The 19,661-nt window shown below is 43.9% G+C and overlaps 1 protein-coding gene across 1 annotated transcript in view; it reads left to right on the top strand.

Moving 5' to 3' along the window:
• The window catches only part of LOC141109924 (uromodulin-like), a 34,198-nt gene that overhangs the window by 8,510 nt on the left and 6,027 nt on the right, over nt 1-19,661 (top strand). The window contains exons 3-5 of the mRNA XM_073601178.1: nt 4,677-4,891; nt 14,270-14,412; nt 18,314-18,553. Of these exons, the coding sequence (XP_073457279.1) occupies nt 4,677-4,891; nt 14,270-14,412; nt 18,314-18,553 (598 nt within the window). The remainder of the gene's footprint in view (nt 1-4,676; nt 4,892-14,269; nt 14,413-18,313; nt 18,554-19,661) is intronic.

Genomic DNA, 19,661 nt, shown 5'->3' with positions numbered 1-19,661 from the left:
TACACCGTCCGGTGGCAGAGGACTTGTGTAACGATCGCAACGATTATTCTTTTTTTTTTTCCGTCAAGTCTGTGGCAGAGACTGTGTCCAAGCATTGCACCGGCTGCTAGGTCAGTGAGAGGGACCTATCCGGAGAATGCTATATCCAGTTGAGGGAACCGTTTGTCCTCTGGATAGAAGAAATACCCTGATCCGCAATACAAGGTACCTGAATCCCCCCTAACCCTCCATCCCTCTACCTAACGTTGAAGAATAAAAGAATGTCAAACATAAAGAAACGTAATGTTTAGTGCAGACATTATTGAATCTTTTCTTTTCTTTTCTTTTATGGGACTCCCCTGTGACAGACACAACAGTAAGCCCAATCTAAACCAGCAGCTCCTTCGAGGGTATGTGCTACACATAAATGCTATAATACTACTGAAAACACTAGGGCAAAGTCAGCCCTGTGGTCACAATACAAAAAGAACGGTTGCCTCTACATGTTTCACCACAAAGGTGGCTTCTTCTGGAGGTTTTGTAGGACCATTTTAATACAATTTCACCTTTAATAGTGATCACGGTTGCCAGATAATCCCCAAAACCCTCCAAAAAAGGCCCAATGGGGGATCTCTGTTATCCACCTATCCTGCTACCAGTGAGGCTTTAATACCTGTTCAAAAGGGTTAATCCCTTGGGATGGTTCAATTATTGTGTTGATCTCCCCGGCTTAACAGGTGTCTTACTGACACAGAACTAAGGGACAGGGGCAAGTTGAAGGAAGGGAAGTTCTCAGATCGCACAAGTTCTTCTGAAATTTGCCGTCGCTGTGTGAAGCTTGCATTAGAAAAAAGGATGTGAATATTGATCCATCAAATTTGTCAAGTCTTTACAGAGATAACAGGTTTAACTGTGGGGCAATTGTTTTCCCCTCACATTTTAGGGCACAGACATCCCCCATTGGGCCTTTTTGGAGGGTTTTGGGGATTATCTGGAACCGTGATCACTATTAAAGGTGAAATTGTATTAAAAAGGTCCTACAAAAGCTCCAGAAGAAGCCACCTTTGTGGTGAAACATGTAGAGGCAACCATTGTTTTGTATTGTGACCACAGGGCTGTCCTAGTGTTTTAAGTAGTATTATAGCATCTATGTAATAAATACATTTTCTATTTTTGGTTAATTCAATGTCGATTGAAACTTTCTTTGCACCTCAAAACTCCATTTATTGCTCTTTGGGTATTTCAAGTAATTTTTACCCTTCACTGATGTGTGCTGATGAGGCTGCACTGAGGGGCACTGATAGGCTGCACTGATGGGCACTGATAGGCTGCACTGATGAGGCTGCACTGATGGGCACTGATAGGCTGCACTGATGAGGCTGCACTGATGGGCACTGATAGGCTGCACTGATGAGGCTGCACTGATGGGCACTGATAGGCTGCACTGATGAGGCTGCACTGATGGGCACTGATAGGCTGCACTGATGGGCACTGATAGGCTGCACTGATGAGGCTGCACTGATGGGCACTGATAGGCTGCACTGATGGGCACTGATGAGGCTGCACTGATGAGGCTGCACTGATGGGCACTGATAGGCTGCACTGATGGGCACTGATAGGCTGCACTGATGAGGCTGCACTGATGGGCACTGATAGGCTGCACTGATGAGGCTGCACTGATGGGCACTGATAGGCTGCACTGATGAGGCTGCACTGATGGGCACTGATAGGCTGCACTGATGAGGCTGCACTGATGGGCACTGATAGGCTGCATTGATGAGGCTGAACTGATGGGCACTGATGAGGCTGCACTGATGGGCACTGATGAGGCTGCACTGATGAGGCTGAACTGATGGGCACTGATGAGGCTGCACTGATGGGCACTGATAGGCTGCACTGATGAGGCGGCACTGATGGGCACTGATGAGTAGACATGCGCACACTGAAATATTTTGTTTCGGAATTTCGGTTTTGTCCGAAAAATAAGTGCTGGTAAAGCTTTGTTTGTTTAAAAAAAATAAAATAAATAACAAACATGTCATACTTACCTCCACTGTGCAGTTAGTTTTGCACAGAGTGGCCCCAAACATCCTCTTCTGGGGTCCCTCGGTGGCTCTTGGGGCTCCTCCCCACATCAGATAACTCCCCAGGAGATGCGCTCTCTCGAGGGGGTTACCTTGCAGGTGCGCTCCCGAGTCCAACATTTGCGTCCATAGCCGCCGAATGTATGATTTGGCCCCGCCCCCTCGGCGCCCGCGTCACTGGATTTGATTGACAGCAGCATGGAGCCAATGGCTGCGCTACTATCAATCTATCCAATCAAGAGCGGAGAACCCCGGACAGAGGAAGAGCTCATACCCGCCAGATGAAGTTCCAGGGCTCAGGTAAGTAAGACGGCGGAGGGGGGGGGGGGGGCGGTCACTGCCAGGTGTTTTTTCACCTTAATGCATAGGATGCATTAAGGTGAAAAAACACAAAGGTTTACAACCCCTTTAAGGTCAAATCTGTCAATTGAAGGCTTATGGTTTCTGTCGGATGTTCTAAGAAGATTCGACGAAGCAGCTAAACTGTACGACGCCGCGATCGTACGGACCAGCTAAGATTGACTGTCTGAAATGATTCAGTGTGTCTCTCTCTGCTAGCAATCGGAAGTGAAAGTAAGTTGGCTGTACTTAAGTTCTAGTTATTTTACTGCTCCTCCTCTTTGGTTACAATCAGCCAATAACATTCTCATCATCATTTTACTTCCCCCCACCCATTCCAGGAGTGACCACTAACAGCTCTTTTACTATTGTCTCTGTAATGTCAAATCTTTTCTCTCTAAGTGGAAACTACACTGATCACCAATGTAAGGGGACACTACACTGATCACCAATGTAAGGGGCACTACACTGATCATCAATGTAAGGGGGCACTACACTGATCATCAATGTAAGGGACACTACACTGATCACCAATGTAAGGGGACACTACACTGATCACCAATGTAAGGGGGCACTACACTGATCATCAATGTAAGGGACACTACACTGATCACCAATGTAAGGGGACACTACACTGATCATCAATGTAAGGGGACACTACACTGATCACCAATGTAAGGGGACACTACACTGATCACCAATGTAAGGGAGCACTGCACTGATCACCAATGTAAGGGGCACTACACTGATCACCAATGTAAGGGGACACTACACTGATCACCAATGTAAGGGGACACTACACTGATCACCAATGTAAGGGAGCACTGCACTGATCACCAATGTAAGGGGCACTACACTGATCACCAATGTAAGGGGGCATTACACTGATCACCAATGTAAGGGAGCACTGCACTGATCACCAATGTAAGGGGCACTACACTGATCACCAATGTAAGGGGACACTACACTGATCACCAATGTAAGGGAGCACTGCACTGATCACCAATGTAAGGGGCACTACACTGATCACCAATGTAAGGGAGCACTGCACTGATCACCAATGTAAGGGGCACTACACTGATCACCAATGTAAGGGGGCATTACACTGATCATCAATGTAAGGGGGCATTACACTGATCATCAATGTAAGGGGGCACTACACTGATCATCAATGTAAGGGGGCACTACACTGATCATCAATGTAAGGGGGGCACTACACTGACCATCAATGTAAGGGGGCACTACACTGATCATCAATGTAAGGGGGCACTACACTGATCATCAATGTAAGGGGGGCACTACACTAACCATCAATGTAAGGGGGTACTACACTGACCACCAATGTAAGGGAGCACTACACTAACCATCAATGTAAGGGGGCACTACACTGATCATCAATGTAAGGGAGCACTACACTGATCATCAATGTAAGGGAGCACTACACTGATCACCAATGTAAGGGGGCACTACACTGATCATCAATGTAAGGGGGCACTACACTGATCATCAATGTAAGGGGGCACCACACTGATCATCAATGTAAGGGGGCACTACACTGGTCATCAATGTAAGGAGACACTACACTGACCATCAATGTAAGGGGGCACTACACTGATCATCAATGTAAGGGGGCACTACACTGATCATCAATGTAAGGGGGCTCTACACTGATCATCAATGTAAGGGGGCACTACACTGATCATCAATGTAAGGGGGCACTACACTGATCATCAATGTAAGGGGGCTCTACACTGATCATCAATGTAAGGGGGCACTACACTGATCATCAATGTAAGGGGGCACTACACTGGTCATCAATGTAAGGAGACACTACACTGACCATCAATGTAAGGGGGCACTACACTGATCATCAATGTAAGGGGGCACTACACTGATCATCAATGTAAGGGGGCACTACACTGATCATCAATGTAAGGGGGCTCTACACTGATCATCAATGTAAGGGGGCACTACACTGATCATCAATGTAAGGGGGCACTACACTGATCATCAATGTAAGGGGGCACTACACTGATCATCAATGTAAGGGGGCACGACACTGATCATCAACAGTCAATCTACTGTAATTAAACTGGAAGTTTAATTTGGTTTTAACTTTTTGACTCTATGGCAGCTTTCTCCCCAGTCCCTGGTCACTCTTGCCACCCTAAAGTGGGTATATATAGAAAACCCCTATGGTGTATAATGTACATCAAACACGTCAACGTCACCTTCTCATCTCAGAAATACTGAATGAATTTACTTATTTTTCAGGAAGCCTTCCATCTCCAAACAATACTTGCACTGGAGGAATTTTCAATATACAAGTGTCAAAATGTTGGTTGGAAGCAAACGGTTATAATACGTCCGATATAAGGCTGAACAGCACCAACTCCGAGTGTTGGGCAGTAAGGCAGATTGTGGATGGAATGTCGGAGATAATCATTTATCGTCCATTGATAACCTCTGACTGTAACACTGAAGCTGTGGTAAGTTCTCCTGATACAAGCTGACTATTTGTTATCCAAGAGAAGTAATAACAGATACATTAGAGTATGTATAGACAAAACATTGCCCTTTATTCTCTCTCTCTAAAGACAAGCAAGCCCATAGACTTCAATGTCTGAGAATCCTGGGAGTTGAAGTTTGAGATGGCAGCCATATAATTGTTACACTATAATGGTTACACTACAGATCCCAATAGGCACTTTGTTGTAGGAGGGGAGAGATGATTTTTTTTTAACTGCCATTCGAGGAATTAGAGGGAAAGCACCTGTCTGATTTTCTGCCTGCCAGCGGAAGACAATACCAGTGGAGATCTGAGTCTGAGACTGGTAGTGAGAAGACCTGGGAGTAGCGCAGCACTGGCCATATCACAGCACTTGCACCACTGACACAGGGAGACTAGAGAGTCCACTCACCCTCTGCTTCCAACTGCTGATCATCAGAGGCTGAATGGCACCAACTCCGAGTGTTTTGCAGTAAGGGAGGTTGTGGATGGAATATCGGAGATGACCCTTCATCATTCAGTGACAAGTTCTGTTTGTAACACTGAAGTTGTGGTAAGTTCTCTGAGTCCTGACACGGTCTGACTGTTTGTTAAGAGAAATAAAAACAGATACATTAAAGTATGTATTAAAGTCTGTATAGACACACATTATAAATTACAGTATACACTGTATGTATATTATATTTTAGGGTTTGAATCAGTGGTGGCTAGTTCTGTATACTTTGGGGTGGGCGTCAAACAAGACAGCCACCACCACCCCCCCCGGTCGCTCAGTCAAACCCCCAAAACCCCCTCCCCGGGTCACTTGCTTGTTCCCCCCACCGGCCCCGCACATCTAGATCGCAGGCAGCTATGGCTCCTTCCTGTGTCTCCTCCTCCTCGGTGGCTTCACCCTGCGTCTCCGACTTCCTCCTCGGCCGCTTCCCTCCTCCTTCCCTTGGCGGCCAATACGATTGCTTCTCCTCTCTGGCCAATCGGGTCTCATGACCTGCTTCCTGATTGGTCCAGGGGGAGAATCAGGAAGAAAATAGCGAATGATAATTCGCTATTGTCGCTTATTGTCACACAAGCCCACCCTTTTATGAAGCCAATTAGAGCCTCTGGCTCTAAACATGTGCTTCAAAAAAATAAAATAAAAACCCCTATTGGAATCCATGCGTCCGGCACCCTGCATGTAGATTAGGGCCGGGCGCATTGGATTAGGGCCCCTGCTCCCCGTATGGATGGGCCACCACTGGTTTGAATGGAATAGAGAAGGCTTAGAAAACCCTTCATGTTTTATTCTTGTCCCCAGAAGAGTGTTTTACCCTCTACATTTTTTTAAAAATGCCTTTTGCAAAAGAAATGACAAAACAGAACCTTTAGTTGCGTACCCTGAAAGAACACATTAAAGTAGTAATAAAGTCCTAGCTTTTTTTTTAACCTATTGCATTCCAAGCATTCATGAAAAAACTGCCCCTGTGCCTTTATAGCTCCCCCCCCCCCCCCCCGTCCTCAAACACTTAGTGGGGCAAGTCTCAGTCAGGGATTTTTTTTGAACAAATACTAAGATGTTGAATACAGAAGTTTAACTAAAGCATTAAGAAGATACAACAAGAAACTCTGCTCCACTCTGGAAAGACTGCAAGCAAACCATTTTGTAAATCATTTGATTTGATTGAAATCTGATTCCTACTCTTTCTATTATTATTATTATTATACAGGATTTATATAGCGCCAACGGTTTGCGCAGAGCTTTACACCATGAGGGCAGACCGTTCAGTTACAATACAATTAAATACAGGGAGGAATCAGAGGGCCCCGCTCGTTAGAACTTACAATCTAGAAGGGAGGGTCAAGTTATCCAAAAGGTAATAGCTGTGGGGGATGAGCTGATGGAGAAAATAAAAGTATAGTTGTTAGATGGAGGAAGGATAGGCTTCTCTGAAGAGAAGACTTTTCAGGAATCATCTAAAAGTAGACAGAGTAGGAGATAGTTGGACAGATTGGAGTAGGAAGTTTCATAGGATGGGAGGAGCTTGGGAAAAGTCCTGGAGGCGAGTATGGGAGGAGGTGACAAGGGAGCTAGAGAGCAGGAGGTCTTGGGAAGAACTGTGAGAACGATTAGGTTGGTATTTTGAGGCTAGGTTATTGATGTAGCTGGGGGCTGAGTTGTGGATGGCTTTGTAACTTATTGTTAGCATTTTGAATTTAATTAGTTGGGTGAGTGTAAGCCAATTGGAGGGATTGGCAAACAGGGGTAGCTGACTCGGAGTGGTTTGTAAGGTGGACGAGTCTGACAGCAGCATTCATGACGGACTGAAGTGGGGATAACCTATGTAAAGGTAAGCCAATGAGAAGGGAGTTGCAGTAGTCAAGCCAAAAGATGACCAGGGTGTGAATTATGAGCTTTGTGGTGACATTGGTTAGAAAGGGGCTCATTTTGGAGATGTTGCGGGGGTTGGGGCAGACAAGATTTTGACAGTGATTGAATGTGTGGGCGAAAGGATAGTTCCGAGTTCAGGATAACACCTAGCACCTTGGCATGGGGGGATGATAGTTGTGCTATCAATTTTGGCAGAGAAATCTAAGGAAGAGGCATGTGGGAGAGGAAATATTATGAGCTCGGTTTTGGATAGATTGAGTTTGAGGAAGTGGTGTGACATCCAGGCAGATATGTCTGTTAGTAAATTAATGATACGTGAGGAGACATTCGAGAGATATTTGGGTGTTGTCAGCATAAAGATAGTATTGGAAGCCATGGGAGGCTATTACCTGACTCAGGAGATGGAGAGTAGAAGAGGTCCAAGAATAAAACCTTGGGGGGGGGCCCCGACAGGGAAAGGGAGAGGAGAAGTGGAAGTAGAAGGGTAAGTAATGCTAAAGGTGCGGTTGTATAAGTAGGAAGAGAAGCAGCACAGAGTACAGTCACGAAGTAGAGTTTTTTGAGGAGGAGGGAGTGGTACACCATATTAAAGGCAGCAGAGAGGTCCAGGAGGAGAAGTACAGAATAGTGTCCATTAGATTTAGCTGTTAGCAGATCATTTGTGAGTTTTAGGAGAGCAGTATCTGGAGTGTTGAGGGTGAAATCTAGACTGAAAATGATCAAGGTGGTTATTCTAATTGAGGTGCTCACACGGTCGGTTTTAGACCAAATGCTTAAAGAAATAAAAGAGAAAAACCGCACTCAGAAAAAAAAAAATGAAATAAATATATCAAAAAAGTGATAATAGAAAACAGTCCAATGAGCAGCAGCTTATTGTGAGATATGCACAAAACAAAGTATGGAAAGGAGAAGCTTTAAGGTAGGTCCAAACAATTTCTTGTAAGTAAAAAATGTGTGATGGAATGACAGTTCAATTATGATTCAAAACAGACACCACAGTGAGCTTGATAAACAAAACGTGCCACCACCTTAAGGAAAACTCTGGCAAGAAAAAACAGGCAGATGGCTATAGCCCAGCCAAGGCCTTTGCTTGTATGGGAGATCGTCTGGCAAGCTTTGATTGGATAACTGTATGAATCCTCAAAACCCTCCAGGCGCCGTACGGCTCAGACAAGAAAGCTCAGTCCTCTGATCGGTTGAACTCAATCATTCCGGTCCGAGGTCCGCACAGATGCCTAAAGAGTTTGGATAAAAAGGAGAGCAAGGAGATGGGGCATAGGTTGTTAAGATTGGTGGGTTCCAGTGAGGGCTTTTTAAGTTTGGAGGGGGATTAGCGCATGTTTTAGAGAGTTGGGAAAGATGCCAGAAGAGAGGGAGAGATTGAAGGTGTGAGTTAGAGAGTGTAGAATAGAGTCAAAGGGTGAACGTAGCATTTGTGAGGGAACTGGGTCCAGGGGGCAGATGGTTAGGTGAACATTAGAAAAACGTTTAGTAACCTCGTCTATAGTGGCGGGGTTGAATGAGGGAAGTAATGATTGTACCTGTGGACATAAGGTGTTAAGTGGGGAAGGTATCTGTACAGCAGAGATCTTCTCATGAATTGTATCAATCTTATTTGTGATGTGACTGGTGATCTCCTGGGCAGTGAGTGAGTTAGTGGATGGAGGTATTAGAGGAAGAAGTAGAGAGTTAAAGTAGAGAAGAGTTGATGGACAGGATGATAGGTTGTTAATGAGAGTGAGAAAATAGGTCTGCTTGGCAGTGAGGAGGCAGCAATAGTATTTTTGGAGGGCAGATTTATATTGCTTGAAATCTTTCTGAGACTTAGTCTTCTACCTTCTGATATGCTTCCTCTACCCTTCCTTCTCACATTAGTCTCCTCTGTCCTCAAATTCTCATTAATACACCCCTTCTCTCTACTCCACATTTTATATATATCACCGTCACTCCTACCCTCTCCCTATTACCTCTTGCAAATGCTTAACCCACATGCTGACCCAAACACCGGGACAGTGAGGTATGTGCGGTCATATACATCTCGCTCCCTTTTTACTTTTCTTACCCTCCTTCTCCTAATCTCTGACACGTTTCCCCTAATCTTGGCCCTCCATTTTCTAACTGCAACACCTACAACCGACACCCTCCCTCCGCTGGCAACAGCACCAATCCACTCAATTTAATCTCCATCCCTCCTCTTCCAAAAACCCCTTCTCATGTGCACCCTGGAATGCCCGCTCTGTCTGTAACAAGCTCACCTCTGTGCATAACCTTTTTATCTCTGATTCCTTTAACATACTTGCTGTTACTGAAACCTGGCTTCAAGAACCTGACTCTGCTTCTCCTGCTGCTCTCTCCCATGGTGGTCTCCACTGGATTTACCCAGACCTAGTGGATGGAAAAAAGTTGAATTCCTTCTATCCCCCGGAACATATTTCAGGTCCTTCCTACACCGCTCTCTCTATCCCTCTGCTTTTTTGAGACTCACTGTATTCCCTGTTTCTCCAATTTCTCTGAGGATTGCAGTGGTTTATTGGCCTCCTGTGTCCACCGGTTTCCTTGATGACACCTCTGCCTGGTTACCTTATGTTCTCTCCTCTGAAATATCCACTTTAACATCCCTTTTAATATTAATAATCCGGCAACATCTCAACTTCTCAACTTAACCACATATTTTGACCTAACACAATGGACACACACTTCCATTGACTTGTACTGTATTGTACAAATGTTAAAACCATACAAAAGGACCATGCCATACAACACTGGGTTAACATAAAGCCATCCTATGAAGAATTGTACCACCTCAAATCTCAACGCGTTTCGATAGACATTATATCTTCTTTAAGAGCGTATGTTGATGAAATCCCAAAAGCCCAAATTGTTAAAAACAGGTGGTGTCTATAATTATTTAATTATTCAATTTTATCCTTTTATTTTCTATTCTTTTTATTTTATATTCTGTTCTATTCATCCGCCTCATAGGAATCATCTTATTTCACTTTTACACCTTACTGTATTTATTGCAATATGTTTCCATTTCAAATTCATTTTTAAATTCGTAAATCAAATATGTTTTAATTTAAATTCTGATAATTTGTTTTGTTATTTATTTCGGATTAGTTGAAATTCATTACTATTGTGATTTGGAAATTCAGATACATATGAATCTCCGAAAATTGAAAATGAAAATTTTGTTAAAATTTTGATTTGTAACGAAACAAACCCCACATATCTACATAGAACCAAGAGGTATCCGATTCAACACAAGGGACACCAGTAAGAGACCACCAAGCCCAGTGGTAGCTGGTGCTCAATATTTAGAGTTCTGCTTTAACAAAGCTGGAGACTTCCTTTTTGACTTGCCAGAGAATAGACACGTGCAGAACGGAAAAATGTGTTTCGTTTAATATCGGATATATTCTTTATGTTACTAATTTAGTTCAGTTTCAGAGTTTGTTTAGTTTTATTTTTTTATTTTCTAATGAATTCCAAATTTTTGAAACGATTCGATATCAGATCGGTCAAAAAAGGATCGACCAATTCAAATTCTGTGTGAAGAATAGCTGGTTGTTAAGTAGCGGGCAGGGAAGCCGGCCGCCACGTCCTTAACAAAACCGATGACTCATCAGCTGTCAGCAGGCTTCCCCACTGACAGCTGAAATGTAAAACAATGCCAGCAATAATAAATTCTGGAAAAAAAACAGACCCCTGATGTCTCACTTTTGAGACAGAGAAAGGAACTGAGGACAGATTCTTCAGTTCCTTTTTCTGCAGCCTCATCTGCAAGTGGCTGGGGATTTGGATTTTGCTACCACCACCCATATCCTGGCAAGCTAGGGCTGCTGCCTAAGCAGCCTTATGCTGGCGCTGGCCCTGTCCACGGTAGTGTCCTCTTCCCCCCCCCACACAGTAATGATCCCTGCCTCCTACACATCACCCCTCCCCACGGTAGTGTCTTCTGGCCCTCTGCCCCTTTCCCCTCACCCCCACAATAGTGCCCTCTGCCCCCATAGCAATGACCTCTGCTCCTTTGACATCACCCCCCTCACCACACACACACACACAATAGTGCTCTCTGCACCCCCCATCCCCATAGCAATGTTCCCGACTCCTTTGACATCCCACCCCCAACAATAGGGCCCTCTGCCCCCCATCCCCATAGCAATGTCCTCTGTTCCTTTTAAATTCCCCCACAAAATAGCGCCCTCTGCCCCCTTTACCTCACCCCCCCTTCCCACACACACACACATATACATACAGCAGTAATAAACAGCTTGCTTCTCCTACCTACATACAGTTGTGCTCATAAGTTTACGTACCCTGGTAGAATTTATGATTTCTTGGGCATTTTTCAGAGAATATGAATGATAACACAAAAGATTTTCTTTCACTCATGGTTAGTGTTTGGCTGAAGCCATTTATTATCAATCCATATAAAAACAGTGCAGCGCTGGACAAAAGTGAATGAATTATAAGCAAAGTAAATAACTACAGTGTACGTGAAATAATAATGAAAAATCAACACTACATACAATGGAATGGGTTTAAATTCTCAAACTAAAAAATGGTGAAAAAATATAGTGAAAAATAATTCAAAAACAATAGAAAAGTCCAAAAAGAATCCAAGCTTGATTGCATATACAAAGAGCCTGTTTAAAGAGTCCCTGTGTAGTATTCCAAGTGAGAAGTGCTTCCCATCACCAGGTGTAAGGAAATGGAGGCTTACCAGAAAGCTTGCGACCGCCCTTACTCAGGGGGATCAATACAGGCTTAGTAGATCACCGAAGAGGTCACAATGAGGTGTGTACTGATGGTCCTCGACTCTGCTTCCTCGTTTCCAGGAATATCTTTAGTGGTGGCTGCTAGCGTTCCAGTTAATCAAGTGACAAGGTAACTTGAAAACTCAGGCACTCCAGCAGGTAAACCGAATAGGAGAAAAAAGGGGAATTCTCATAGTGTAAATTGACAAAAAGGTTTATTTAAACGTTCCAAGTAAATGCCATGTACACGGCACAAATGCAAAGTAAAAAACAGCAAAGAACCAGTCATAGATAAAAAACCGCTATAGCGCCGTTTAAAATTGGATCGCGCATGCGCAATACGAGTTCACGTTGTGACCCATTGTGACCCATTTATTATCAATCAACTGTGTTTACTCTTTTTAAATCATAATGACAACAGAAACTACCCAAATGACCCTGATCAAAAGTTTACATACCCCAGTTCTTAATACCTTTAACATCAATGACAGCTTGAAGTCTTTTGTGGTATTTGTGGATGAGGCTCTTTATCTTCTCAGATGGTAAAGCTGCCCATTCCTCTTGGTAAAAAGCCTCCCGTTCCTGTAAATTCTTGGGCTGTCTTTCATGAACGGCACGTTTGAGATCTCCCCAGAGTGGCTCAATGATATTGAGGTCAGGAGACTGTGATGGCCACTCCAGAAACTTCACTTTATTCTGCTGTAGCCAATGACAGGTGGACTTGGCCTTATGTTTTGGGTCATTGTCATGTTGGAATGTCCAAGTACGTCCCATGCGCAGCTTCCTGGCTGATGAATTAAATGTTCCTCCAGTATTTTCTGATAACATACTGCATTCATCTTGCCATCAATTTTGACCAAATTTCCCTTTGCCTTTGTAGCTCACACATCCCCAAAACATCAGCGATCCACCTCTGTGTTTCACAGTAGGAATGGTGGACCTTTCATCATAGGCCTTGTTGACTCCTCTCCAAATGAAGTGTTTATGGTTGTGGCCAAAAAGCTCAATTTTGGTCTCATCACTCCGAATGACTTTGTGCCAGAAGGTTTGAGGGTTGTCTCTGTGCTGTTTGGTGTATTGTAAGGGGGATACTTTGTGACATTTGCGTAGTAATGGCTTTCTTCTGGCGACTCGACCATGCAGCCCATTTTTCTTCAAGTGCCTCCTTATTGTTCATCTTGAAACAGCCACACCACATGTTTTCAGAGAGTACTGTATTTCACCTGAAGTTATTTGTGGGGTTTTCTTTGCATCCCGAACAATTTTCCTGGCAGTTGTGGCTGAAATTTTAGTTGGTCTACCTGACCGTGGTTTGGTTTCTACAGAACCCCTCATTTTCCACTTCTTGATTAGAGTTTGAACACTGCTGATTGGCATTCTCAACTCCTTGGATATCTTTTTATATCCATTTCCTGTTTTATACAGTTCAACTACCTTTTTCCTGCAGATCCTTTGACAATTCTTTTGCTTTCCCCATGACTCAGAATCCAGAAACCTCAGTGCAGCACTTGGATGAAAGATGCAAGGGTCTGTCAGGAGTCCAGAAACTCATTGACCTTTTATACACACACACTAATTACAAGCAAACAGATCACAGGTGAGGATGGTTACCTTTAATAGCCATTCAAACCTCTTTGTGTCAACTTGTGTGCATGTTATCAGGCCAAAATCACCAGGGTATGTAAACCTTTTGATCAGGGTCATTTGGGTAGTTTCTGTTGTCATTATGATTTAAAAAGAGTAAACACAGTTGATTGATAATAAATGGCTTCAGCCAAACACTAACCACGAGTGAAAGAAAAGTAACACAAAAGCATTATTTTCACTCATGGTTAGTGTTTGGCTAAAGTGTTCGGGTTTGACTTGAAGAAAAAGTGGCAAGGCGCCGAAGTAGCGGGGGTCGGCAAAGCAGAGACTTGTTCCCGATTCACACCCGCCTGCGATCGACAGGTCGATTGGGATCGATGGGTTGCCGACCGCCGGTCTACAGAGTACATGATTATCTCTGGTGCCTGAGGGGATTAATAATTAATAGTGAAGAGAAGAGAATTACGAATTATGAAGATGTAATAAATCTGTAAGGAGGGAATATGATCCTGTAGGAGAACAGAGGTCTAGGAGGGAAGAGGGTTAAGAGGAATATAGAGATAGAGGGGGGTGTTTGACTGTTTTACTGTATGACAGTAAGTTTTCTATCCCTGATTATTGACGCATGTGCTTCCTTTCTCTACAGATAAATTCAACCCATGTCACATACACAAATCAGCTGTATATATTTGCCCAGACGGATCCAATCCAAATAACAAATGACACTGTCGTGAATGTTTCCTGCAGTTACCCGCTGAATTTGAATATCAATCGTAATCTGACACTTAAGTAATTATCATTACATAACTTTGGTCTTACACTTACACTACTGTGATGTGAATTATGTAGTGCTACTTTGGTGCAACTTTGGTTGGGTTTTCGATGTGGTTTGCATATTGTCTGGGGCAAAATCGCACCAAAGTAGGTGCACCATTGGAAGCAATGGTATTTGCTATTGTCATGTGATTCGGTGCAACCCAGTGTGAACCAGGCCTTATGATATTGGATTCCATCACTTACTCTTGTATGAGGTCCTTTAGAAAACCTTCAAGTATCTTCCCTACAGTAGAAGTTTACTGGTTGAAGACCATTATCACTTATTAAATATAGAGACCACATTGGCCTTGTGCCAGGTCCTAATAAATTAGAAACAAAACCCTAGATACAACTGAGCTCAACTCTCTGAGGACACACGGGTGTAAGCCATCTGGGCCAAGCGTTTTTTTTTCAAGTGACCCTTTCAATTCAGGAGGAAATCTCCGTGCAATAGAAGAGTTTTTATAAAGGTTCCTTCTGCCTCAGTGCTGCAGCCTTCATGAGCCTCTTTCGTATTCAAGGCTCCCGAGTGTGCACGAAACAAGGATTAGTAGGAGATCTTTATCCCAACTTACAAATAATACAGAATACTGAAAAACATAAAAATAGTTTTTTGCCGGTGGCAAGGAGATAAAAAGGATCTAGATGAGGAGGACTTGACACGTGCCCTGGAAACACTTCCCAGGACATCTCTCTCGCCCTCCCAAAGGCTATCTTAGCTTTGTATCATACATAGGGCTCATTATACCCCAGAAAACTTGACTTGGAATGGTCTCCAGATCTGAATGGGTTTGAAGAAACACTCTAGGCAGGATATCATACGAGGGTTCACTTGCTTTTAGAACATACTTGCACCCCATCACTATGCTTGGGGAAAATATATAACACCTTTATGTCCGCGATGCTCTCTATTTAATGGTTCTCTTATCCACATGCTCTGGTGATGTCCAAAGCTTCATCGTTACTGGGGAAAAAATATTTATAACCCTAAATTTATTATGCTCCATGAGATAACAGGGATGCCCAAACTTGCACTATTGGAAATAATACCTGATGGAGAGTTACCAGTAGAGATGCATACGATGTGGATAAGATCCCTATACATAAAGTTATTTTATAAAAATGGTCATCTGCTGATCCTCCAACCCATAAACAATGGGTTGAGAAACTTAACTATATACTTAAAAGAGAAAAAGTAACATATAAGCATAAAGGTCCACCCCAAAGGTTTGGTAAAATATAGTCATGCTGGATAAAACCTAGTAATGAATTATATGATGGTCTACCTAGTGGAGAGGAGTGAAGGTAGAGGAGATAGATGGGAGTAAGGAGCTGAGGTAGAAGGGTGAGGAGTAGAAGAGAAGAAATTAGTACGTAAAAGAAAGATAATTTGATGCTGCATAGAGGAAGTTGCCATAGTCTGATGATTGATATTAGGGGAGCTCAATTCGATGTGTAAAATGTATCCATGTTCCCATTATGTTCTGTTTATTATATGTTAAGTTATTTTAGTCCGAGAGGTGCAAGGTTTGTTTGGTTTGTGTGCTTTCTTATTTTTTGATACTTGGATTAATGGATTAATTTGACATATTATTTGTGTGTACGTTTAACCACTTGCCGACCGACGCACGCCGATATACGTCGGCACGATGGCAGCGGTGGGCAAATGGGCGTAGCTGTACGTCCCCTTTAATTGGCGGGGCTAGCAGGCGCGCGCCCGCCGCGTACAGCGTGACCGTGCCCGTGGTACCCGCAGACTTGGTACCTGCCGGTATGTCCCGGCGATCGTGTCACGAAGCCGCAGAACGGGGAGATGCCTATGTGAACAAGGCATTTCCCCGTTCTGCCTAGTGACATGACAGAGATCTACTGCTCCCTGTCATCGGGAACAGTGATCGCTGTCATGTCAGTGGTAGCCCATCCCCCCCACAGTTAGAATCACTCCCTAGGACACACTTAACCCCTTGATCGCCCCCTAGTGTTTAACCTCTTCCCTGCCAGTGACATTTACACAGTAATCAGTGCATTTTTATAGCACTGATCGCTGTATAAATGACAATGGTCCCAAAATAGTGTCAAAAGTGTCCAATGTGTCCGCCATAATGTCGCAGTCACGGTAAAAATCGCAGATCACCGCCATTACTAATACAAAAAAATTAATAATAAAAATGCCATAAAACTATCCCCTATTTTGTAGACGCTATAACTTTTGCGCAAACCAATCAATATACGCTTATTGCGATTTTTTTTTTACCCAAAATATGTAGAAGAATACGTATCGGCCTAAACTGAGGAGAAAATGTGTTTTTTTATATATATTTTTGGGTGATATTTATTATAGCAAAAAGTAAAAAATATAGCTTTTTTTTCGAAATCGTCGCTCTTTTTTTGGTTTATGGCGCAAAAAATAAAAACCGCAGAGGTGATCAAATACCACCAAAAGAAAGCTCTATTTGTGGGGAAAAAAAGGACATCAATTTTATTTGGGTACAACGTTGCACGACCGCGTAATTGTCAGTTAAAGCGACGCAGTGCCGAATCGCAAAAAAAGTGCTCTGGTCAGGAAGGGGGTAAAATCTTCCGGGGCTGAAGCGGTTAATAATAATTAAAAAAAAATGATTTGATTTAAAAAAAAAAAAAAAGGTTCCTGAGTGTCACTTGCCGTGCTGTGCGGTTCCTTCCTTCCACCCCCTATGTCTCTGCTGAGTCCTGTAGTGACATCGGGGGCAGAGGAAGGAGCCATGGCCTGTGCTGGCAGACTCAGGAATCCCACACTTCCGGAAGTGTAGAATACTGAAGAGTCAGATGGAGGCTGCAGCACAGGAACGGAGGAAAGGTAGGAGATATGGGCCGTCTGAGAGGTGAGTATAAAAACTCTTCCATTGCAGGGATGTCGCTTCTCAATTATTTTTACCCTGACATGGTCACTTACATTACTTTTATTTTGGCTGTTTCTTATACATATTTAAAATCTTTGTGGTGAATTTGAAATCCTCATTTTGTGTATCAACTTCACCTCCCCTACCAGCAGGGGCGTCGCTAGGGGGTGGCTTTTGGGGCTATAGCCCCGAATCTGGGGCCAATAGATCCGAGTCTCTGCAGGGGTCCCCAAAGGGGAGGGGAGGCTCTCTGGGGACCCTTATGTAAGTGGGGGGCTCTCTGGGGACCCTGATGCAAGGGAGAGGCTCTCTGGGACCCTGATTTAAGGGAGAGGCTCTCTGGGACCCTGATTTAAGGGGGAGGCTCTCTGGGGACCCTGATGCAAGGGAGAGGCTCTCTGGGACCCTAATGTAAGGGGGGCTCTCTGGGAACCCTTATGTAAATGGGGGGGCCCTCTGGGTACCCTGATGAAAGGGGGAGGCCCTTTGATGACTCTGATGTAAGGATGAGGTTCTCTGGGGACCCTGATGTAAGGGGGGCTCTCTGGGGACCCTGATGTAAGGGGGGCTCTCTGGGGACCCTGATGTAAGGGGGGCTCTCTGGGGACCCTGATGTAAGGGGGGCTCTCTGGGGACCCTGATGTAAGGGGGGGCTCTCTGGGGACCCTGATGTAAGTGGGGGGCTCTCTGGGGATATATATATACACACACACACGTATATTACTGTATATACATGTGTATGCCCGCCCAAGCATATGACTTTCTTTACTTTGCTGCTATGGGCTCTAGCCCCAGATCTTTTGTAGACCTAGCAACGCCCCTGCCCACCAGTATACACAGAGCTGAAGAAGAGATCTAATAGGTTTGCTCTTTCTTTATCCTCAGTGCAAATATCTCAGGTTCTGTGTACACTCTGTATAATAACATAGATGTATGACCACATACCTACAAGGGTTTCTAGGTAGGTGACCTTCTGTTATGTGTTTATTTTCCAGTCCCATAGTAATAAATAATCCTGCAGCAAATGGAAGTTATGCAGCTGTAATGATGGCCTATACAAATAGCCAATATACGACCCTTCTCTCCGACTCCGACCCCCTGACTGTGGAAGACACTATTTACCTTTCAGTGAGAGTACCAGATCTGGATGTGAAAACCTTTAAACTCAAAGTGGTGAACATTTATGCCTCTCCTACCAATTCAAGCGACCAAAAGTACTATCTTCTTCAGAACGGGTAAGTACACAATGCACTGGGTTAGGAGTTCTGTTTTGGTGATTTTGTTGTTTGTCTGTCTGCAATGTCCCTCTGTCCCTCATTCCTCCTCATTTGTCCCTCATTTTGGTCTGATCCATACAGTTGTATATAAAATGCACTTTTTATCTTTCAAAAAGTGTTTCCCAGCGCTAAACCTTTCATCTGATTTCTAAATTGCTGCATTTGTAAATATCAAAATCCAATATAAAGGAATAGTATTGGTTAAAAAAAAAAAAAAAAAAACACTTGTGGGTTTAACAGATGTTTTAATTTTTTTTGCATAATTTTCATTTAAGGGGGCTTGGCAGGGGGGTGTGTCCTATGCCTACATACTTTTGCTAATAGGTGTCCCTCATTATCATCTCAGAAAGTTGGGAGTTATGACTTATGTACCACTGTACGCTTATCAACTGCAGATCAGTGGTCCTTTATTTACCCAGCGCCACCTATAAATAGCACTGGGTATGTAGCCATCAGGCAGCCGATTGGCCGGCTTATCTCTGTGTACCCGGCTGTCATTAGATGGCTGGGTACCCAGAGACACTGGAACCAGCCAATCAGAGGGGTTGAGTACCATGTAATCTCTGTGATTGGTCATCACAGCGCTCACATGGTGTTATTTACACTGCTGATCCCTCCCCTTTCCCATACAACAGAGGAAGCAGAGAGATCAGTAGTACCTATGAATGGACACACAATGAATAGATCAGGGGCTGCAACTGCTGATCCATTCATTCTGTTGCACTGAAACAGGAATTTTTTTTTTCCCTTTCCTGCCCTTCCTCTCCAAACATATACTAGCTATAATGCTGTCTCCATGTGACCTGTAAAATAAACCCCTCACCTCCCTCTCCCGCCCATGTGAACATTAACCCCTTTATCTTTATCTATATACCACTGTATGCAACCAGTACATTAACCCCTTTACTTCATCTGTCTATGACCTGTATAGTGGTGGCTGGTGGTCAAAATTTGGGGGGGGGGGGGCAACCAGACCTGGCCACCTTACTCACACTAGCACCCTTCCCCCTGAGGCTCTCAATCGATCTAATTGAACTACACACTCCCCCCCACCCCATCCACCCCC

This window comes from Aquarana catesbeiana, linkage group LG10, assembly GCF_042186555.1.
Source record: "Aquarana catesbeiana isolate 2022-GZ linkage group LG10, ASM4218655v1, whole genome shotgun sequence".
Taxonomy (NCBI): Eukaryota; Metazoa; Chordata; class Amphibia; order Anura; family Ranidae; genus Aquarana; species Aquarana catesbeiana.
Note: the sequence above shows the minus strand (reverse complement) of the source record. Positions and strands in the feature narration are given on the sequence as shown.